The 24,797-nt window shown below is 45.7% G+C and overlaps 1 protein-coding gene across 4 annotated transcripts in view; it reads right to left on the minus strand.

The window, feature by feature from the left end:
• Window positions 1-599: 599 nt before the first annotated feature.
• Window positions 600-24,797, minus strand: part of SPMIP1 (sperm microtubule inner protein 1) — a 32,577-nt gene continuing 8,379 nt past the window's right edge. For 2 of the 4 annotated variants that reach the window (XM_063926704.1, XM_063926701.1), the window contains exons 2-3: window positions 18,188-18,708; window positions 600-1,558 (exon numbers count right to left, since the gene is read on the minus strand). In XM_063926704.1, coding sequence (XP_063782774.1) covers window positions 1,449-1,558; window positions 18,188-18,629 — 552 coding nt within the window. In that variant the 5' untranslated portion in view covers window positions 18,630-18,708 and the 3' untranslated portion in view covers window positions 600-1,448. Of the gene's footprint in view, window positions 1,559-18,187; window positions 18,726-18,873; window positions 18,998-24,797 lie in introns of all 4 variants that reach the window. The other 2 variants (XM_063926702.1, XM_063926703.1) reach the window with 2 other exon arrangements.

Here is a 24,797-nt window from a genome sequence, read left to right on the forward strand (position 1 = left end):
TTTGTGTTATTATTGCGTTATAATAGCAATAATGAGATGTTGAGACATAATACAGATTTTTCCTTTAACACTGTGGCTTCAGTTGCGCCAAATAACCCCTATTGGAGCATGCGGTCCCGGGTGGCTGGCCATGCCGAGCGTATTTCTCTCTTAAAATTGAGCATCATATTGCAAAAATAAAACTGGGAGTGACAAAAACTACATTGCGAAATCATACTGATCATCTCGATGTGCAATATTAAACTACACTTAGGGGTACATTTACTAAGCAGTGATAAGAGCAGAGAAATGAGCCAGTGGAGAAGTTGCCTATGACAACCAATCATCACTGAAGTAACATCTATAATTTGCATACTATAAAATGATACAGAGCTGCTGATTGGTTGATGGGGAAATTTCTCCACTGGCTCACTTCTCAGCTCTTGTCACTGCTTAGTAAATGTAACTCTAAGATATTTAAACAACATTATTTGTTTTCTTCAGCTTTGCATAACTAATGAACGAACTTAACTTATTAATAAATTATAAACACTGAGCTGTGTAACAGTATATTGTATTGTCATTTCTTGGCATTTAAAGTGATATTAAAACATAATGCATGCAGGTCTTCATGGTATTTTATTTGCACAACTAACATAATTATGCTATGGCATTCTATACAAAACAGGAACAAATGTATGAAGGCAGGGGGGTGGGGAATATAAAAGTGGTGCTAGGGAGTCTCATACATTCAGAACATTCATTTTTAAGATCTACTGAAACACCATCTCTATTCTGCTGCTGGACCAAACCACGCTGATACCATCTTTGGTGATCCTTGTGGACTCTTCATGGCAACAGAAACAAAAGGAACATGTGTCCTGGCTTTACATATAGTAGAGCATCCAGGGTAGCTGGCCACACAACTACTCCTAAGTTGTCAGCACAAGTCTTCTCCAGACCAGAAGATGAGGGGTTCAGTTCAGATAAAAGGTGAAGGAGAATTATATTTGCCAGCAGCTGTTTTTAGATCTCTACAGTGACTAGTTCATCTTTCAGGGCTTTCCTTGTTCCTGCAGTACCACGCCAGTAGTTGAGGAGAAATACCAGCTGCTATTGGCTGCTTTAATATTGGTGGCTGGTAATGCTTCTATCGTCCTGCCCTGACCCTTACCCTCACATACAACTCTTCCCAGCCACAGCTATATTATTTTTCTACCTGTGCATTATTTATTCACCACAACTCTTATAGACTGTAAGTGTACTAAGGCAGGGTTATCTTTACCTTCTGTTTCATTGACTGTACAGTATGTTGTTTGTATTATAACTCCCCAAAATGACAAGTAAAATATTGGAAGTAATATGTATCTAATGTTCAGATGCAAAAACTCCACATTCAGGACAAGACTCATCTGGGCAAGAAATGACAGCATGGAAAGTAACTGTATTTGCCCAGTTGCCTGCCATGGTTACAAAGCCATATCTCTAGGGCTTGGCTCGGAAGGTATCCCATTTTTCCGGTAGAAGGTGTCAGTCACAATACGACAACGCCGATGCCAATTATTGTTATCAATGTTGACTGGAAGAGAAGAGTTACAGAGGTTAGCAATAGTATTTTATCTGGTACAGATTAACTACCATGACAGACAGAGTTTATTCACTTCCTGTACTAAAAAACTTCAGTAGAAACAGAAACGGGCTGAGTATGCCTGACAAAATTCAGTATGTTATCTATATCTCATGTCTTTTATACTACAGACCTGTTTTAGAAGCAAAAAGTGCATCAATACACACTGGCTTTTAATTTATCATCTGTTGTCTTTTATAATAATAATAATAATAATAATAATGTATGATTTTATTTTTAGATATTTTGATTGAGGGTGTACCTAATATAATAATAATAATAATAATAATAATAATAATAATTATTATTATTATTAGGCTTTACAGGTTGAGTATCCCATATCCAAATATTCCGAAATACGGAATATTCCGAAATACGGACTTTTTTTGAGTGAGACTGAGATAGTGAAACCTTTGTTTTTTGATGGCTCAATGTACACAAACTTTGTTTAATACTCAAAGTTATTAAAAATATTGTATTAAATGACCTTCAGGCTGTGTGCAAAAGGTGTATATGAAACATAAATGAATTGTGTGAATGTAGACACACCTTGTTTAATGCACAAAGTTATAAAAAATATTGGCTAAAATTACCTTCAGGCTGTGTGTATAAGGTGTATATGTAACATAAATGCATCCTGTGCTTAGATTTAGGTCCCATCACCATAATATCTAATTATGGTATGCAGTTATTCCAAAATACGGAAAAATCCGTTATCCAAAATTCCTCTGGTCCCAAGCATTTTGGATAAGGGATACTCAACCTGTATTTATATTGCACCATATGACACAGTTCCATAGTATCCCGTAAAGTGTCAGTCTCCTGAAGTGGGTGGCCCAGGCATTTGATGATTTGCATTGATTTGTGGAATTGTAGTCCTGCCCTTGCTGTAACATGCATCTTTGAACAACAGGTTGCCACCCTCTGGGACTCATTTTCTCTTCAGTCTGAAGGCATTGCAGTATAGCTGTGAATTGACTTGTGCCAGTCTATCCCAAAGACACAAGATCTACCAGTGTGATACACACTCATTATGCAGCTGGGTAATCATACAACAGCTATACTTGAGTCATGCAGAATTCCCAAAGTCCATTCTTTACCATGCTGGACAAGTTAATAGGCATGACTATATATTATTTTATTTAATAAACTTTTACACGGCACACAAATGGTTTTCCAAATATAGTGATTTGAATATCCAATAATGTATTAAAAGGGCTAATTCAGGTTGGATCACAAATCGCGATCCAACTGGAATTTTTGCGGTGGGCCCGCGGGTGCATGTGCAGCACCCGTACTGCACATGCACCCGCACTTTATGCGGGGGGCCGCAGATAATGCGATCGCTTCTGCCTGTCAATCAGGCAAAGGCAGTCGCGGGGCGGATGGCAACGCTCCGTTTCGATGGAGGAGATGGAGCGTTGAGGGGGCGGGGCTGTGCAAATGGTGGGCGGAGGCGGACAAACTGTGGCGTGATTGCAGTGGCTGCGTGACATCACACGCAGCTGCTGCAATCAGGAAACTGGCGGCGAGTCTCCTGTGGCCACAGCTAAGCTACGCCGGCAGGAGGCTGCCACAGTTTCTACTAACAAGCAGAAATTGCGAACGCTCCGCAATTGCTGCTTGTTCAACTGGGTGAGGCTCCAGTCAGCATGCTGGGCGGCCTTGCCCAGCATGTGATCCAAAGGACAGCAAATTCTGCTGATTAGCACTATTTGCTATCCTTACTGAATTAGCCACTAAGTGCAAAAATAGACAGATTTATACTGTTAAACTGTTTACTTACTGATCAAGTAAAGCCAGCAATTGACATTAATATGTTTCAAAGACTGTACTGATGAGCTGAAAAATATACCTTTAATAACATACAGGTTCCCACTTCATCAGGTAAGCTCGTCATGCTCCCTTTCATTCCTCTGCATCAGGTTACCATAATAACAGGGAGAGTATCTACAGGCAGTCTCTCAATCTCACTCTGCACAAACGCACTGTATGGATAGATTACTGTACAGGGGCAGGTCCAGTGATCTCACACAGCTCAAATGACTTCAGTCAGATTTTGAAACATGCACTAGATTTCCTTAGGATACTGTCCTACTGATATGGGAAGAGGCAACAGCCATAGGCAATGGAGCAGGGAGGTAATGCTTTGCTTTTTATCATCTGCAGTGGCATGTCAGGTAAACACTGCACATTGTAACAGACCACCGTGGTTCATATTTGAACATTTCTATATTATGTATTTAATAATCATTTAGACTAGAACAGCAGATCTCAAACTCAGTCCCCAAGACCCCAAACTGTTCATGTTTTCCAGGTGACCTAGAAGGTGAACAGGTGTAGTCATTACTCCCAGACACTTTTTAAAATATTCACAGGTCGAGCTAATTATTTCACTTGTGATTCTGTAAGGAGACCTGGAAAACCTGATCTGTTTGGGGACAGAAGAACAGAGTCTGAGAACATGTGGACTAGAGCTATAAATTAAATTGCAAGATAAGGGGCTTATAAAGTGTGATACAGGTTGAGTATCCCACATCCAAATATTCCGAAATACAGAATTTTTTGAGTGAGATAGTGAAACCTTTGTTTTCTGATGGCTCAATGTACACAAACTTTGTTTAATACACAAAGGTATTTAAAATATTGTATTAAATGACCTTCAGGCTGTGTGTATAAGGTGTGTATAAATGACCTTCAGGCTGTGTGTATATGAAACATAAATGAATCGTGTGTATGTACACAAACTAGAGATGAGCGGGTTCGGTTTCTCTGAATCCGAACCCGCCAGAACTTCATGTTTTTTTTCACGGGTCCGAGCGACTCGGATCTTCCCGCCTTGCTCGGTTAACCCGAGCGCGCCCGAACGTCATCATGACGCTGTCGGATTCTCGCGAGGCTCGGATTCTATCGCGAGACTCGGATTCTATATAAGGAGCCGCGCGTCGCCGCCATTTTCACACGTGCATTGAGATTGATAGGGAGAGGACGTGGCTGGCGTCCTCTCCATTTAGATTATAAGAGACTGAGAGAGATTTACTGGAGCTGACTAGGAGGAGTACTGTTACTGTAGAAGTGTAGAGACTGAGTGGAGAGAGTTTACTAGTGAGGACAGTGCAGTTTACTTTATAATCCGTTCTCTGCCTGAAAAAAGCGATACACAGCACACAGTGACTCAGTCACATACCATATCTGTGTGCACTGCTCAGGCTCAGGCCAGTGTGCTGCATCATCTATTATCTATATATAATATTATATATATCTGTCTGACTGCTCAGCTCACACAGCTTATAATTGTGGGGGAGACTGGGGAGCACTACTGCAGTGCCAGTTATAGGTTATAGCAGGAGCCAGGAGTACATAATATATTATATAGTGAGTGACCACCAGACACACAGTGCAGTTTATTTAATATATCCGTTCTCTGCCTGAAAAAAGCGATACACACAGTGACTCAGTCAGTCACATACCATATCTGTGTGCACTGCTCAGGCTCAGGCCAGTGTGCTGCATCATCTATATATATTATATATCTGTCTGACTGCTCAGCTCACACAGCTTATAATTGTGGGGGAGACTGGGGAGCACTACTGCAGTGCCAGTTATAGGTTATAGCAGGAGCCAGGAGTACATATTATATTAAAATTAAACAGTGCACACTTTTGCTGCAGGAGTGCCACTGCCAGTGTGACTGACCAGTGACCTGACCACACTGACCACCAGTATAGTTAGTAGTATACTTATATTGTGATTGCCTGAAAAAGTTAAACACTCGTCGTGTGACTTCACTTGTGTTTTTTTTTTTTTTTATTCTATAAAAATAAAACTCATTCTGCTGACAGACAGTGTCCAGCAGGTCCGTCATTATATAATATATAATATATACCTGTCCGGCTGCAGTAGTGATATATATATATTTTTTATATCATTTATCATCCAGTCGCAGCAGACACAGTACGGTAGTTCACGGCTGTGGCTACCTCTGTGTCTCTGCACTCGGCAGGCAGTCCGTCCATAATTGTAATACCACCTAACCGTGGATTTTTTTCATTCTTCTTTATACATACATAGTTACATAGACATCTTCTCTTTATCAACCAGTCTATATTAGCTGCAGACACAGTACAGTACGGTAGTTCACGGCTGTGGCTACCTCTGTGTCTGCACTCGGCAGGCAGTCCGTCCATAATTGTATACCACCTAACCGTGGATTTTTTTCAGTCTTCTTTATACATACATAGTTACATAGACATCTTCTCTTTATCAACCAGTCTATATTAGCTACAGACACAGTACAGTACGGTAGTTCACGGCTGTGGCTACCTCTGTGTCTGCAGTCGGCAGGCAGTCCATAATTGTATACTAGTATCCATCTCCATTGTTTACCTGAGGTGCCTTTTAGTTGTGCCTATTAAAATATGGAGAACAAAAATGTTGAGGTTCCAAAATTAGGGAAAGATCAAGATCCACTTCCACCTCGTGCTGAAGCTGCTGCCACTAGTCATGGCCGAGACGATGAAATGCCAGCAACGTCGTCTGCCAAGGCCGATGCCCAATGTCATAGTACAGAGCATGTCAAATCCAAAACACCAAATATCAGAAAAAAAAGGACTCCAAAACCTAAAATAAAATTGTCGGAGGAGAAGCGTAAACTTGCCAATATGCCATTTACCACACGGAGTGGCAAGGAACGGCTGAGGCCCTGGCCTATGTTCATGGCTAGTGGTTCAGCATCACATGAGGATGGAAGCACTCAGCCTCTCGCTAGAAAAATGAAAAGACTCAAGCTGGCAAAAGCAGCACAGCAAAGAACTGTGCATTCTTCGAAATCCCAAATCCACAAGGAGAGTCCAATTGTGTCGGTTGCGATGCCTGACCTTCCCAACACTGGACGTGAAGAGCATGCGCCTTCCACCATTTGCACGCCCCCTGCAAGTGCTGGAAGGAGCACCCGCAGTCCAGTTCCTGATAGTCAGATTGAAGATGTCAGTGTTGAAGTACACCAGGATGAGGAGGATATGGGTGTTGCTGGCGCTGGGGAGGAAATTGACCAGGAGGATTCTGATGGTGAGGTGGTTTGTTTAAGTCAGGCACCCGGGGAGACACCTGTTGTCCGTGGGAGGAATATGGCTGTTGACATGCCAGGTGAAAATACCAAAAAAATCAGCTCTTCGGTGTGGAGGTATTTCACCAGAAATGCGGACAACAGGTGTCAAGCCGTGTGTTCCCTTTGTCAAGCTGTAATAAGTAGGGGTAAGGACGTTAACCACCTCGGAACATCCTCCCTTATACGTCACCTGCAGCGCATTCATAATAAGTCAGTGACAAGTTCAAAAACTTTGGGTGACAGCGGAAGCAGTCCACTGACCAGTAAATCCCTTCCTCTTGTAACCAAGCTCACGCAAACCACCCCACCAACTCCCTCAGTGTCAATTTCCTCCTTCCCCAGGAATGCCAATAGTCCTGCAGGCCATGTCACTGGCAATTCTGACGAGTCCTCTCCTGCCTGGGATTCCTCCGATGCATCCTTGCGTGTAACGCCTACTGCTGCTGGCGCTGCTGTTGTTGCCGCTGGGAGTCGATGGTCATCCCAGAGGGGAAGTCGTAAGCCCACTTGTACTACTTCCAGTAAGCAATTGACTGTTCAACAGTCCTTTGCGAGGAAGATGAAATATCACAGCAGTCATCCTACTGCAAAGCGGATAACTGAGGCCTTGACAACTATGTTGGTGTTAGACGTGCGTCCGGTATCCGCCGTTAGTTCACAGGGAACTAGACAATTTATTGAGGCAGTGTGCCCCCGTTACCAAATACCATCTAGGTTCCACTTCTCTAGGCAGGCGATACCGAGAATGTACACGGACGTCAGAAAAAGACTCACCAGTGTCCTAAAAAATGCAGTTGTACCCAATGTCCACTTAACCACGGACATGTGGACAAGTGGAGCAGGGCAGGGTCAGGACTATATGACTGTGACAGCCCACTGGGTAGATGTATGGACTCCCGCCGCAAGAACAGCAGCGGCGGCACCAGTAGCAGCATCTCGCAAACGCCAACTCTTTCCTAGGCAGGCTACGCTTTGTATCACCGCTTTCCAGAATACGCACACAGCTGAAAACCTCTTACGGCAACTGAGGAAGATCATCGCGGAATGGCTTACCCCAATTGGACTCTCCTGTGGATTTGTGGCATCGGACAACGCCAGCAATATTGTGTGTGCATTAAATATGGGCAAATTCCAGCACGTCCCATGTTTTGCACATACCTTGAATTTGGTGGTGCAGAATTTTTTAAAAAACGACAGGGGCGTGCAAGAGATGCTGTCGGTGGCCAGAAAAATTGCGGGACACTTTCGGCGTACAGGCACCACGTACAGAAGACTGGAGCACCACCAAAAACTACTGAACCTGCCCTGCCATCATCTGAAGCAAGAAGTGGTAACGAGGTGGAATTCAACCCTCTATATGCTTCAGAGGTTGGAGGAGCAGCAAAAGGCCATTCAAGCCTATACAATTGAGCACGATATAGGAGGTGGAATGCACCTGTCTCAAGTGCAGTGGAGAATGATTTCAACGTTGTGCAAGGTTCTGATGCCCTTTGAACTTGCCACACGTGAAGTCAGTTCAGACACTGCCAGCCTGAGTCAGGTCATTCCCCTCATCAGGCTTTTGCAGAAGAAGCTGGAGGCATTGAAGAAGGAGCTAAAAGGGAGCGATTCCGCTAGGCATGTGGGACTTGTGGATGCAGCCCTTAATTCGCTTAACAAGGATTCACGGGTGGTCAATCTGTTGAAATCAGAGCACTACATTTTGGCCACCGTGCTCGATCCTAGATTTAAAGCCTACCTTGGATCTCTCTTTCCGGCAGACACAGGTCTGCTGGGGTTGAAAGACCTGCTGGTGACAAAATTGTCAAGTCAAGCGGAACGCGACCTGTCAACATCTCCTCCTTCACATTCTCCCGCAACTGGGGGTGCGAGGAAAAGGCTCAGAATTCCGAGCCCACCCGCTGGCGGTGATGCAGGGCAGTCTGGAGCGACTGCTGATGCTGACATCTGGTCCGGACTGAAGGACCTGACAACGATTACAGACATGTCGTCTACTGTCACTGCATATGATTCTCTCAACATTGATAGAATGGTGGAGGATTATATGAGTGACCGCATCCAAGTAGGCACGTCACACAGTCCGTACTTATACTGGCAGGAAAAAGAGGCAATTTGGAGGCCCTTGCACAAACTGGCTTTATTCTACCTAAGTTGCCCTCCCACAAGTGTGTACTCCGAAAGAGTGTTTAGTGCCGCCGCTCACCTTGTCAGCAATCGGCGTACGAGGTTACATCCAGAAAATGTGGAGAAGATGATGTTCATTAAAATGAATTATAATCAATTCCTCCGCGGAGACATTGACCAGCAGCAATTGCCTCCACAAAGTACACAGGGAGCTGAGATGGTGGATTCCAGTGGGGACGAATTGATAATCTGTGAGGAGGGGGAAGTACACGGTGATATATCGGAGGGTGAAGATGAGGTGGACATCTTGCCTCTGTAGAGCCAGTTTGTGCAAGGAGAGATTAATTGCTTCTTTTTTGGGGGGGGTCCAAACCAACCCGTCATATCAGTCACAGTCGTGTGGCAGACCCTGTCACTGAAATGATGGGTTGGTTAAAGTGTGCATGTCCTGTTTTGTTTATACAACATAAGGGTGGGTGGGAGGGCCCAAGGACAATTCCATCTTGCACCTCTTTTTTCTTTCATTTTTCTTTGCGTCATGTGCTGTTTGGGGAGGGTTTTTTGGAAGGGCCATCCTGCGTGACACTGCAGTGCCACTCCTAGATGGGCCCGGTGTTTGTGTCGGCCACTAGGGTCGCTAATCTTACTCACACAGCTACCTCATTGCGCCTCTTTTTTTCTTTGCGTCATGTGCTGTTTGGGGAGGGTTTTTTGGAAGGGACATCCTGCGTGACACTGCAGTGCCACTCCTAGATGGGCCCGGTGTTTGTGTCGGCCACTAGGGTCGCTAATCTTACTCACACAGCTACCTCATTGCGCCTCTTTTTTTCTTTGCGTCATGTGCTGTTTGGGGAGGGTTTTTTGGAAGGGCCATCCTGCGTGACACTGCAGTGCCACTCCTAGATGGGCCCGGTGTTTGTGTCGGCCACTAGGGTCGCTAATCTTACTCACACAGCTACCTCATTGCGCCTCTTTTTTTCTTTGCGTCATGTGCTGTTTGGGGAGGGTTTTTTGGAAGGGACATCCTGCGTGACACTGCAGTGCCACTCCTAGATGGGCCCGGTGTTTGTGTCGGCCACTAGGGTCGCTTATCTTACTCACACAGCGACCTCGGTGCAAATTTTAGGACTAAAAATAATATTGTGAGGTGTGAGGTATTCAGAATAGACTGAAAATGAGTGTAAATTATGGTTTTTGAGGTTAATAATACTTTGGGATCAAAATGACCCCCAAATTCTATGATTTAAGCTGTTTTTTAGTGTTTTTTTTTTTTTTTTTTTTTTTTAATTAATATTTTTATTAAAGAAAAGTCGAGCATGCAGGTACAGAACAGACAAGAGATGACAGCTCCAAGTAGATGCTTAATCATATACAAGTTATCCCCTAGGGGGGTAACCAAATATTACAGAAACAAGGGTAAATTGTAACAATATCCAGTATATGCATGTCACGACCATCATAATTTTTTATGTTTAAACATCAAACAAGCAGAAAAAAAGAAAAAGAAAATAATAATAAAATAATAAGAAAGGTTCTGAGAAGAGAAGAGAGAAAAATAATGGGGGGAAAGAGAGGAAAGGGAGGGGGGGAGGGGGATGGGAAAATGGTGGTTCGTCAGAGAAGCGGTCTAAGTGAATACATAAGATGGGAGGGTAATACTTCCCAGCTACAAATCATACCATCTGTACCCCCAGGGTCTGTATTACATCTCTTATGTTTATTGGGTCCTGTATGGTATAGAGAACTGCCTCACCGTGTGACACATCTCGTCAGGTTCCAGTAGCGGGGGGCGTAGTATAGGTGAACCATGGTTCCCATATCCTCCTAAATTTGTCCGATCTGTCATGTAAGGAGGCTGTGATTTTCTCCATCGTGGAGATATGCCAGATTTTTGCTATTAGCATGCTCCTAGGGGGAGCATTGGTGTTTTTCCAATTTTTTGCTACTACACAGCGAGCTGCATGTAGGATTTGGAGCACTAAGCTATTAGCTTGGCTGTCTAGGTTGGGTAAGGGTAGGCCCAGCAAAGCTGACCAGGGACCTAGAGTTATCCGTGAACAAAAGACAAAGCCTAAGAGCGCCTCCACCTGAGACCAGAACGTATGGATTTTGGGGCATGACCACCAGATGTGTTTAAAGTCTCCAATCTGGCCACAACCACGCCAGCACAGTGGGGAGGACCCGGGGAAGATCTTATGCATTGTTGCTGGGACCCGATACCATCTGGTGTAGACTTTATAAGAGTTTTCCTTCACAAGAGAGGAAATTGATGATTGGGCTACTTTTTGTCTAATGGTTTCCCATGAGTCTTCATCAGGTGGAGGGCCTAGGTCCCGCTCCCACCTCTGTTCATGGGGGAGGGTGCTTGTTGCCTTCAGGGATCGTAGTAAACCATAGAGTATAGAGATAATACCCTGCCTCATAGGGGAGTAAATACATAGACGCTCCAAGGGGGTGAGTTGGCGAATAACCTGGGATTTGGGGAGGGAGTTTAAAAAGGAGCGGAGTTGTAAATATTCGTAAAATACGGGTTGGGAGATATCGTATTTGTCACATAAAGATTGTAGGGAACGCCATGAGGAACCTTCTGTAAAATCAAATACGAGACCCGGGCGTGGGTTCAGATGAAGCCACGAATGAGATTGTAAGGTGGAACCTGGGGGGAAGTCCCTGTTATCCCAAATGGGGGTGATAGGAGATGGGAAAGTGGACAGGCCATAATGTCGAATGCAGAAAAGCCACAAGTCGCAAGTGAGTTTCGTCGAAGGGACACAGGTTTGTAACGACCGCAGTGGCTTGGTCGGTGAGAGGAGGGGGACCAAAGAGGAGACCCCAGCTGCCAGAAGCTCGATTCGTATCCAGGGCAGATGGGGGGCAGGGGAGAACCATGCCAGAGCCTGACTCAGGTGGGTTGCATGATAATATTTACGAATGTCCGGCAGTCCCCTACCCCCCGCCAACGGGTCACGTATCAGAGTGGAGGTCCTAATTCTAGGGGGCTTACCAGACCATATAAATTTTACAAATAATCTCTGCATTCGACATAAGGCCTTAGCGGGGATGCTCACGGGGATTGTTTGGATCAGATAAAGGATTCTCGGAAGGATGTTCATTTTAATTGAAACTATCCGTCCGAACCAGGCTATAATCTGTTTGTCCCAAACTCTAAGGTCAGATTCTATACACTTAAAAAGGGCAGGGAAGTTTTCGGAGTATAAGGAGTCGTAGGAGTTTGTGATGTACACGCCAAGGTACTTGATTTTCTTGGAGCGCCAAGAGAAGTTATAGTTAGCAGCTAGGAGAGACCTGGCACTCTCATCAAGATGCAGTGGGAGGGCTTCCGATTTGGAGTAATTAATGCGATATCCAGAGTAATGAGAGTATAGTGAAAGGGTTTTAAATAGGTTAGGGATGGATATATTGGGAGAGGAGATAGTCAAGAGGACATCATCTGCGAATAATGACAATTTGAATTCCTCCTCACCCACATGGATGCCTTTGATATCGGGGTTGGTCCTAACCATACACGCCAGAGGTTCAATCGTCATGGCAAAGATTAGTGGAGACAAGGGACATCCCTGGCGTGTTCCATTGCTAATGTGAAAGAGTTGAGAGTCCTTGCCGTTGACCCGTACTCTAGCGGAGGGGTTGGAGTAAAGTGCCTGAATACCTTGAAGTAGGCTTCCCCCCAGACCAAATCTGCGTAGAGTGGCAAACATGAAAGGCCATAGTATTTTGTCAAAAGCCTTCTCTGCGTCTAGCGAGAGAAGGACAGAAGGCATTTTAGTTTTGTTAATAAGATGGACCAGATTAATAGTTCTTCGTGTATTGTCTCTGGCTTGTCGGCCTGGGATGAAGCCCACCTGATCAGCGTGTATTAAGCGCGGGAGAACAGGGTTTAATCTTAAGGCTATAATTTTTGCAAATAATTTAATATCGTTGTTTAATAGGGAAATGGGGCGGTAGCTGGCACAGGAGTTGGGATCTTTCCCAGGTTTATGTATTAAGACTATTCGTGCCTCTAAGGCACGGGGTGATAGAGGATTACCATGTAAGAAACCATTGAAGAGCCGGCAGAGATGAGGCAGAAGCATCCCCTTAAATTTCTTATAATAAGTAATTGACATCCCATCGGGTCCAGGGGCCTTGCCCGGTTTCTGAGTTTTAAGTGCGTTCTCTATTTCTTCGATGGTAATCTCTGAGCCTAATTGGGACACCGTCGCGTCACTCAGTGACGGTAGGTTACATTTGTCTAGAAGGGAGTCAATTCCCTTTTCAAGCCTCGGTGGTGAGGGGGGGGGGGTAGTTTCCGAGTTATACAGCGATTTATAGAATTCCTCGAATTCACCCAGAATGCGGTCAGGATCATGGGTCAGAGCCCCTTGTTTGGTACGAATGGATAAGATATTTTTAGAGGAAATCCTAGCCCTCAATTTCCTGGCTAATAGTTTATCCGCCTTATCCCCTTTTTCGTAGTAAATCTGGTTGAGACGTCTAAGGCACATTTCAGTCTTATGAGACAATAATAAATTAAGTTCGCCTCTGATTTTAAGTACCAACTCTAAATCAGCAGGGTCAAGAGATGACTTATGCACCTCTTCCATTTGGTGGAGCTGCCTAGATAACTCCAGAGTTTTTTGGGAACGCTGCTTGTTGATCCTGGCCGCAGTCTGGATGAAGTGGCCCCGGAGGACCGCCTTGTGTGCCTCCCACAGGGTCATATCGGAAATGCCGGGGGTTTGGTTCTCATTGAAGTAATCAGTCAATACCTGAGTAGTTTGCTGTAACACTTCAGGTTGTTGGAGAAGGGCGTCGTTGAGCGACCAGGAGGGGGGGGAAGGAGTACGGGACAGTCCAGTCAGGGTCAGAGAAATCGGGGCGTGATCAGACCACGTGATTGGATAAATACAGCAGTTCTGGATTCTAGATGTTAGGTCCCTTCCGACCATAATCATATCAATTCTAGTGTATAGGTTGTGGACTGGGGAATAGAACGTGTAATCCTTAATTAGGGGATCGACTACCCTCCAGGAGTCAAATAGGAGGTGATTTTTAAGTAGTGATTGTAGGGCTCTAGAGTTGCGGGTGCTGATATGGGACTGAGACCGTGGGAGGGGATGGGAGCGATCCAGATTATGGTGTAGTATGGTGTTAAAGTCTCCTGCTATTAAGAGGTCACCTTTCCTACACTGGGCGATTTTGGAGTCTAGGGAAGCAAAGAACGAGGCCTGGTTAATATTGGGAGCGTAGACATTAACCATGGTGATAGGGACATTATTAAGTTTACCTACTATAATAAGAAACCTACCGCGCTTATCCTTAATGATTCGGTCTGATTCCAAATGTAAATGAGCGGGGATTAGAATGGCAACCCCTCTTTTCTTTTGGGTGCGATCACAAGCGTGTATGGCAACAGGGTGGCGTCTAGAACGAAGTTCAGGGTGGGAAGTCCCTTTGAAATGCGTCTCCTGAAGGAATACCAGATCTCCCCTCACCTGCTTCAGAAAAAGAAATAACTTGGTCCTCTTTTGAGGACTGTTAAGGCCCTTAACATTGTAAGATATTACGTTAACAGACATATTGTTACAAGTGTAAATATAGCATGAGTGGTCTTAGTGAACCTGAGGTCGTTTCCCTGGGAAACGAGGGGAACAAGGGGAAGAGGGAGAGCGGGAGGTTGGGGAAGAAAAAGAAGGAGAGGGAAAAGAGAAAGATGAAAAAAAAGAAAAATCAAAAGAGTCACAAAAAGACATTTAAAAAACTGTAAAATAAACAAATAGAATTGACCGAGCCAATGACCCATCGTACGCTACGTACGGGTCTGAATGTTTGAGCACCCGTAAGGGGAATTAAGGGAGAAAAGAACTCCCTCACGCTCAAAACTGGCTATGGAGGCTCGGTGGAGGGCGCGGCTCCGGCCGCCGGGACGCCCACCAATTAAACATATGGAGGGGCGACCAAGGGGGTCGCCGCAACAACCCGCCACAATGGACCACTGTTAAAATTATATAAGTAAATAAACAATCTCAGCTCAAGAAGAAATTCCTAAACCTCTAAACTAGTTTGTAAAACATTAACATTTAACGGATAGTGACCCAGCAGCAGCACCTCTGTACAGAGACTTTCACGGCGGGTCATGGCTTGTAGAGGTTTTCTCCGGGACCATCGACCAAAGACGTCTAGGCGCTCGCTGAGGGAGGGGTGAATTTGGAGAGTGTCGGAGATCTGGAGCATCCCGTGGGGAGGAAGATTTGTTGGCCTCCGGGGGGGACAGGTTCAGTCTCAACAGGAGCCTGTGAGCCTCTTCTTTGGATCGTGCCAACAGTCTCTTCCCATCCAGCTGTACAATTAAAGCAAAAGGGAAGCCCCATCTGTAGCGGATTTGATTATTCCTGAGGATTTGGGTGTACTCCCTCAATTCGAAGCGTCTTTTGAGAGTAGTGGGGGATAAGTCCTGAAACACCAATAGCTTATGTGATTCAAATAGGCACACATCTTTGTTCCGGGCAGCCGACAGAATTCTCTCTTTAATCTTGAAATAGTGACAGCGTAAAACTACGTCTCGTGGGGGGGACGAAGTTGAGGGCTTTTGACGTAGTGAGCGATGGGCTCTGTCCAAGAGGAACTGCTCACTAGAAATGTCCGGGAGGAGGTGCTGGAAGAACCTGATGAGAAAATCCTCCAGTTGAGCTGGTTCTACTGACTCTGGGATATATTTAATGCGCAGGTTGTTACGTCGTGCGCGGTTGTCAGCGTCCTCTTGTTGGTCCTGGAGTAGGTATATATCCTCCTGCATGACTTGAACCGAGCGCTCTAGCTCCTGTTGGAAAGTAATGACTTCATCGATTTTCTGTTCCACCTCATTAGTGCGGGCCCCGAGGTCAGATATCTCGGCTTTGAGGCCAGAGATGGCTTTGTGGATCTCCGAGTGGAAAGCCTGCTTCAGCGACTTCATTTCCGTTAGAATTGAGGAGAAGCAATCTTTCATAGAGGGTTCATGAGTTGACGATTCTTCCTCGGATTCCGAGACCAGGTCCGGGGGGGGGGGGCCACTAGGGTTTTGGCCGCACTAGACTTCATCTTGGATATAAAGGTCGATATTTCTGCCGAAGCTGAGGCTTTCTTAGCCTTGGATTTAGATTTGGGCATGGTGTAAGACAGTCCCTAGGATAGCGAAGGTCAGAGATCAGAGCTGAGGTTTAACGTAAGTGATTAGCGATCCATCATGCAGGCTGCATAGAAATAGCACATGAGACGACCCCCCGGGTCGCACCCGTAGGAAATCAGCAGAACATTCCCCCGCTTGGAGAGATCATGGGGGGCTGGGGTATCATATAGAGATATTCACCGGCAATGGGCCGGGGAGGGTGGCACCCCCGGGCTGTAGGCTGTAGTATAGAAAGAGTCCAGTGTCTTAAGACAGAGACGGATAACCCCAGTTATATATGGGTATAAATGGTACTTAGGGGGAGAGTGAGTGAAATGCGGCCTAGTGAATGGAGGCCTCACATAAAGGGCCAGAAGACACCTCCCGTGTATATACTTAGTGCAAATGCTGGGAAGAGGGAAGGTGTGCCAGCCTGTGTGGGGTTAATCCGCTCAGGGCCCCCAGGTGTACCTTGTTAGCTCAGTGCAGTGGGTCCAGGAGGGAGGGTTAGCAGGAGTCAGCCGTCAGGTGAGGCACTTCAGCAGAGAGCCCCGGAGCCGGGCCTAATCCCCTTCACCTCGTCGGGAGCAGGGCGCAGGGCCGACAACCCTCAATTCCAGCGCGAGGCCGGCACCCGCCGGGTCCGGGAGCCGGGAGACAGCCCCCAGAGGAGACCCCAGCCAGAACCGCCGCCGAGCCGCGCGTCACCCGGCGGTCGGCCGTGAGGGGGGTGACCACGGTCCCCCGCTTGATGCGGCAGGAGCAGGCAAGCGTTGGTGGGGGAGAGCAGGAGTGTGAAGCTCCGTCGGGTCCCGTCGCCGCAGCACCTTCGTAGGCCTGGGAGCAGAAGATGGCCGCCGTCCCTGAGGCGCCGGAGTGGCGGAGTCCGCGTCCCGGCAGTATCTCCCTGCCCGCGCAGTGGACGGGCGGTCAGTCGGTGGATGGCGTCCAGGCAGCGGAGGTAGGCTATGGGGCAGACCACCGGGCAGGCAGCAAGGCCAGCAGTTGTAGAAACGGCAGAGGGAGGCCCGAGTCCGGAGCTCCAGACGGCCCACCACGGGCAGGTAGCTGAAATCTAGGCCCCGGCTTCGTAGTGGAGGGTAGGCCGCAACCCGCGGGAGCCAGCAGACCGGCTCCCCGATTCCGCAGCGCTACCCCACCATTCAGCACTGCACCTCCAGATCAGGGAGCAGATTTAGAGGGGTTTTCTATGGTGAAAAATGTGGTTTTTACAGTGTTTTTCCCCAAGGTTCTGAGGAGCTCACAGCACTTGCTGCTTATCAATTCAGCCTCCAATCTGTGGAATCTTTTTAGTGTTTTTTTGAAAAAAACACCCGAATCCAAAACACACCCGAATCCGACAAAAAAAATTCGGTGAGGTTTTGCCAAAACGCGTTCGAACCCAAAACACGGCTGCGGAACCGAACCCAAAACCAAAACACAAAACCCGAAAAATTTCAGGCGCTCATCTCTAAGTCACAAACTTTCTTTAATTCACAAAGTTATTAAAAATATTGGCTACAATTACCTTCAGGCTGTGTGTATAAGGTTTATATGAAACATAAATGCATTCTGTGCTTAGATTTAGGTCCCATCGCCATGATCTCTCATTATGGTATGCAATCATTCCAAAATACGGAAAAATCCCATATCCAAAATACTTCTGGTCCCAAGCATTTTGGATAAGGGATACTCAACCTGTAGTTATTTACTATGGAGCTTTAACAAGTAGTTGTATATGGTTATGATGAAATGTTACAGCAAACCATTAGATATAGCATTAACCAAATAGATTATATGGGATCCAAGCCGCCAGGATCCTGATGCTATCCCGATTACAGCATATGATGTTGCAATTATACGTGACAGGCTACAGCAAGAAGCTCAATATGTAGCTCTTTGTGCAGCTACATCACTAGCCCTACCTGTGACTCCACACAGCAGTAAGGACCTTATCTCTCCCTTTTTATAAAACCGCAAGACACAGCAGGGGAGTGAAAGAGCACTACAGACAGATCTAGTGACAGTAAGTGAAAAATCATTAGATTCATTAAAGATATTTTTCCATTCATTGATATTCTCTTTCACTTGCAAGTTAACATTCACTTAACAAAAAGGGAAATTTAAAATAACAAAAGAAACATTCATACTTTACAGATGACTTTGTTGGGAAATAAACAACATGATAAACATGTAGACTTACCAATCTCCCATCCATATTCCCAGCTGGTTGCTAAAGGGAAAAGGTATTTTTCCTCAGGTTTGAGATGACTCCTTGTCTTCATATAACGGTACCTCCCCTCTTCCTCTTTGGATGTGCCATTATAGAGAAGACTCCGTGTTTTGGGGCTGACTGGTTTCATCTGTGTATTCATTACACTAGTAGCCTCTACTTTGTCGCTCTTGCTCAGGTCTTTTAGCGTTTGGACATTTTGCTGGATGTTCTCAGATCTTTTGTCATCACTAGTTACATGGACGCTTGAACCAGTAATAGGTGGCAGCTTAGGCTTCGCTTTGAATGTTGCAATAGTTGGGAAAGTCTGTGCATAGCGCTGCCGCCAATTAATGCGTGTCATTATCTCTTTCAGGTAAGTCTCCTTTATACATTCTTGTTTCTGAGTGGTTAAAGTAAACTGCCGAGCCATTGTACGGAATTCTCACAGGCAGAACAACATTAATACTTATTCAGTACTACAGACCACTTTGGGGGCAATACATTAACATCTGAAAAATAAAGCATACTGGAAAAGATTAAGATTCATTGAAAGCGTTACTTTAACTCTTCTGATCTAGCATAAAAGAGATGGAAATGTGAACAAAACACATAGAAAATGTAACTCTTAAAAGGCAAGGTACAATTAAGTTCAATAAGGCCAATTTCTACAATACCTAGGATTCTAGGATCTGGTGGACTCCATATTATAATCTGTGATCCTCTGTTTGAATATTAGACTGATCTCTTTGCCTGTTTTCACATTGGGCTAAAATACATTCCTAGGTTCAGGATGTTGTGCTGTGGAACAGAACATCTATGAATGGCTGAACGTATATGTTGTCCCGCACCTATCATATTCATGATCCGTCCCCTTGTGTTATGGTTGGCTGGCTGGGAACCGTCATCTTGCTGGCAATTTAAGGATCATTAATATTGGTTACCATGGTGCCAACATATACACACACACACACACACACACACACACACACACACACACACACACACACACACAATACACAGGACCTCAGCACATAGATTGAACTCCTAAATGTTATTAGTTTATCCAGAAACATTGTGACCTCCCTTTTAGGACAGTTTGATTGAGATTTCATATTTTGTGTAGTTATAAATCTTTTTACACAGCATAAGACTGTATATATTATTTAGCAAAACATTGGGCTCTGCATGTGTTTCAACCAACTCTGAAATAACAGCACTCAGATGTATATACTTTAGATAGCCAATGCCATTTTGTAAAATTAAATACGTTTTAAAGGATGTCCTGGAACGGAATGCTAGTAAAATATCCATAATGGTTTTACAGAGCACACATGGCGAAAAACACAGAACAAAAAGACTTTAAAATTTTCATAACTTTTTAGATATCAGAGAGATTATGGCAGGCGAGACTATTATCAAATACATTGCTGCCAATAGGAAATCTCATATGTATGGCAGACATATGATCCTATATATACACAATGTAATAAATACCAGTTACGTGTGGCTGACTCTGTATCACTATGCTCCTTGTTTGCAGGCAGACACCGCATACCTTAATCATCGTTAGTTTTAGCTCATTAAAGGGGCAGGTCTGGGCACGAGTATCCAGGAGCTTGCTCCACATCACTGCTATACAACAGGACATTATGTCCCCATTTGCAAATATCTTAATTAAAGTAACATTATCGCTTATTGTTCTTACAAAACCTTTGGGCTTCAGACTGCTCTATACTCTTTCTAAAACCCTACATTTATTTGCAAAATATGGACCATATAATTACTCAATGAATCATCTTGTACGCCTAAAATATCACATCTAAACATCATGTTTACTCTTGACTATTAAATGTTATACAGGTTGAGTATCCCATATCCAAAATGCTTGGGACCAGAGGTATTTTGGATACTGGATTTTTCCGTATTTTGGAATATTTGCATACCATAATGAGAAATCATGGTGATAGGACTTTAAGTCTAAGCACAGAATGCATCTATGTTTCATATACACCTTATACACACAGCCTGACGGTCATTCTAGCCAATAGTTTTAATAACTGTGCATTAAACAAAATGTATGTACATACACAATTCATTTGTTTCATATACACCTTATACACACAGTGATAGAATCGGTGATTTTGATCTGCGCTTATAGGTATAGAGGCAGCCTGTATGGTACAAAGGGCCTTCACCAAGACCCCAATATGGGACAATAGATACAAGAAAGTGACCACACCTGGCGCCACCATACACCAATAACAAATGAAATAACTTACTTAAGTATCAACCAATTGAAATTGATAGCCTCTTTTATAGTGGGAGTTATTAGTGGAGTACAAAAATCCACCCTTCTCAGAGAGGTAACAAATCTGTAGGAATAGATATGAGTCAGTCAAGCATATCATCCACCAAATGGCGTGGATCCTCAATCCCCGCAGATGTCCTGATAGGCTGGGGACTCAGAGGGAGAAAAATATAGTGCAATACTGCTTCACCATACAAATCGGTTTTATTCTGACAAAAACACACTTTGCATAAGGCTCTAACCATCTGGATCCCCCACAGGTGACCAAACGAAGTGGTGTTCCAGTATCCCATTTGGGTGATATGCTTTTAATCTTTTTGTTTAATGTAAGTGTGTTTTTGTCAGAATAAAACCGATTTGTATGGTGAAGCAGTATTGCACTATATTTTTCTCCCTCTGAGTCCCCAGCCTATCAGGACATCTGCGGGGATTGAGGATCCACGCCATTTGGTGGATGATATGCTTGACTGACTCATATCTATTCCTACAGATTTGTTACCTCTCTGAGAAGGGTGGATTTTTGTACTCCACTAATAACTCCCACTATAAAAGAGGCTATCAATTTCAATTGGTTGATACTTAAGTAAGTTATTTCATTTGTTATTGGTGTATGGTGGCGCCAGGTGTGGTCACTTTCTTGTGTCTATTGTACCTTATACACACAGCCTGAAGATCATTTAATACAATATTTTTATTAACATTGTGTATGAAAACGAGTTTTAAGGTAAGAACTTACCTTTGTTAAAACTGTTTCTGCAAGGTACACTGGGCTCCACAAGGAATGGACAATGGGGTGTAGAGTAGGATCTTGATCCGAGGCACCAACAGGTTCAAAGCTTTGACTGTTCCCAGAATGCACAGCGCCGCCTCCTATATCACCCCGCCTCCCAGCACAGGAGCTCAGTTTTTAGTTAACCAGCCCAATGCAGTAGCAGGAAAAGAGACGACAACGGTTAGTAGCCACATACACCACACTCTCACGACAGGAGAAGTGTCAGCGGCTAATGCCATATCAACACAAAGAAGCTAAGTGCGTCAGGGTGGGCGCCTTGTGAAGCCCAGTGTACCTCGCAGAAAGAGTTTTAACAAAGGTAAGTTCTTACCATAAAACTTGTTTTCTGCTGCGGGGTACACTGGGCTCCACAAGGAATGGACAATGGGGATGTCCTAAAGCAGTTGCTTATGGGAGGGGACGCACTGTAGCGGGCACAAGAACCCGGCGTCCAAAGGATGCATCCTGGGAAGCGGCAGTATCAAAGGCATAGAACCTTATGAACGTGTTCCCTGAGGACCACGTAGCCGCCTTGCACAATTGATCAAGGGTCGCACCACGTTGGGCCGCCCAAGAAGGTCCAACAGACCGAGTAGAATGGGCCTTAATGTGATCAGGAGCAGAGAGACCAGCCCTCACATAAGCATGTGCAATCACCATTCTAATCCATCTGGCCAGAGTTTGCTTGTGAGCAGGCCAGCGACGTTTGTGAAATCCAAACAAAACAAAGAGAATCAGATTTTCGAATAGAAGCAGTTCTCTTCACATAGATACAGAGAGCCCGTACCACATCCAAAGACCGCTCTTTGGGAGACAAATCAGGAGCGACAAAGGCCGGAACCACAATCTCCTGATTAAGGTGGAACGAAGAAACCACCTTAGGTAAATATCTGGGACGAGTCCTAAGAACCGCCCGATCACGGTGAAAAATCAGATATGGGGAACTACAAGACAAGGCAACCAGATCCGACACTCTTCTAGCAGAGGCAATAGCCAGCAAGAACACCACCTTAAGGGAAAGCCACTTAAGGTCAGCTGAACCAAGAGGTTCAAATGGAGGCTCCTGCAACGCCTCCAAAACCACTGACAAGTCCCAAGGAGCCACAGGCGGGACATAGGGAGGTTGGATACGCAACACACCCTGAGTGAAAGTATGAACATCAGGTAAAGTCGCAATTTTTCTCTGAAACCACACCGACAAGGCAGAAATATGTACCTTGAGGGAGGTCAGACGCAGGCCTAAATCTAGGCCTTGCTGCAGAAAAGCCAAAAGTTTGGCTGTACTAAACTTGGAAGCGTCATAATTGTTAGATGCGCACCAAACAAAGTAGGAATGCCAGACCCTATGATAAATCCGAGCAGAAGCCGGTTTCCGGGCCCGCAACATAGTTTTAATGACCCCTTCAGAAAACCCTTTAGCCCTCAAGACGGAAGCTTCAAGAGCCACGCCGTCAAAGATAGCCGGGCTAGGCCCTGGTAGACACAGGGGCCCTGAACGAGGAGGTCTGGGCGTTGTGGAAGTAGAATTGGACGCTCTGACGATAGGCCCTGCAGGTCTGAGAACCAGTGCCGTCTGGGCCACGCTGGAGCTATGAGAAGCAGATTTCCTATTTCTTGCTTGAACTTCCGAATTACCCTGGGCAGGAGTGACACCGGAGGGTACACATACGGCAGCCGAAACCTCCACGAATGCTGCTTGAGGATCCCTTGTCCTTGCTCCGAAGACTGGAACCTTGTGATTGTGTCGAGACACCATCAGATACACGTCTGGAAGACCCCACTTTTCCACGAGGAGTTGAAACACTTCTGGATGGAGGCCCCACTCGCCGGCATGCACGTCCTGACGACTGTGAAAGTCCGCTTCCCAATTCAGGACTCCCGGAATGAATATTGCCGATATGGCCGGTAGATGGCGTTCCGCCCAACGTAGAATCCGTGAGACTTCCTTCATTGCCAAACGGCTTCGAGTGCTGCCTTGATGATTTATGTAAGCCACTGTGGTGGCGTTGTCCGACTGTACTTGAACAGGATGGTTCTGAATTAAATGCTGGGCCAGGTTCAATGCATTGAAGACCGCCCGCAATTCCAGAATGTTGATCGAGAGGAGAGATTCCTCCTTAGTCCACCGACCCTGGAGGGAGTGTTGCTCCAGCACCGCTTCCCAACCTCTTATACTGGCATCTGTCGTCAACAGGACCCAGTTGGATATCCAGAAGGGACGACCCCTGCACAATTGTTGGTCCCGGAGCCACCAGTGTAGCGACAGATGGACCTCCGGAGTCAAGAAGATCATTTGAGATCTAATCCGGTGAGGAAGGCCGTCCCACTTGGCTAGAATCAGCCTCTGGAGGGGGCGAGAATGGAATTGAGCATACCCCACCATGTCGAATGCTGATACCATTAGGCCCAGCACCTGCATTGCCGAATGTATCGACACTTGCGGACGAGAAAGGAAGTAACGAATCCTGTCCTGAATCTTCAGGACTTTCTCCTGAGACAAGAACAACCTCTGGTTGTGAGTGTCCAAAAACGCTCCCAGGTGCTCCATGCTCTAAACAGGGACCAGGGAGGATTTCTTCCAGTTCACGAGCCACCCGTGGGCTTGTAGAAACCGGACCGTCATATCCAGATGACGCAGGAGAAGATCTGGGGAATTTGCCAGGATTAACAAGTCGTCCAGATACGGCAGTATCCTGACCCCTTGACGGCGGAGTACCACCGTCATCACCGCCATTACTTTGGTGAAGACTCGCGGAGTAGTTGTTAAACCAAAAGGTAACGCCCGAAACTAGTAATGTAGGTTGCCAATAGCGAACCTCAGGTATTGTTGATGTGACACTGCTATAGGAATATGCAGGTAAGCATCCTGTATGTCCAGGGAGACCATGTAGTCTCCAGGTTCCAAGGCCAGAACTATAGAGCGAAGGGTTTCCATACGGAACTTGGAAACCTTCACAAACCTGTTCAATGCCTTGAGGTTGAGAATGGGCCGGGAGGACCCATTCGGTTTCGGGACTAGAAGCAGCGGAGAATAGTACCCCCAGCCCCTCTGAGCAAGAGGCACCTGTACGACGACTCCTGTATCCAGGAGGGTCTGCACCACCGAGTGTAGAGTTTTTGCCTTTGTCTGGTCCAAAGGGACGTCTGTCTGGCAAAATCGATGAGGGGGTCGGTATTTGAAGGCTATGGCGTAACCTCGAGTGACGACTTCCCGTACCCAGGCATCTGAAGTGGTCTTCAACCATTCCTGAGTATACCCTAGAAGCCGGCCCCCCACCCTGGGATCCCCCAGGGGGAGGCCCGCCCCGTCATGCGGCAGGCTTATCGGTCTTGGCAGCTGGCTGACGGGCAGCCCAGGCTCTTTTGGGCTTCAGTTTACCAGGTTTGGAAGTGAGGGCCTGCTTATGGTACGCCTGACCTTTTGCTTTACCTGAAGGACGAAAGGGACGAAAGGATGTACCTTTAGCCTTCGACACAGAAGGAGCGGTATTAGGCAGCCAGGCAGTTTTGGCAGTAGC

The sequence above is a fragment of the Pseudophryne corroboree genome, chromosome 6 (assembly GCF_028390025.1).
Source record: "Pseudophryne corroboree isolate aPseCor3 chromosome 6, aPseCor3.hap2, whole genome shotgun sequence".
Lineage (NCBI taxonomy): Eukaryota > Metazoa > Chordata > Amphibia > Anura > Myobatrachidae > Pseudophryne > Pseudophryne corroboree.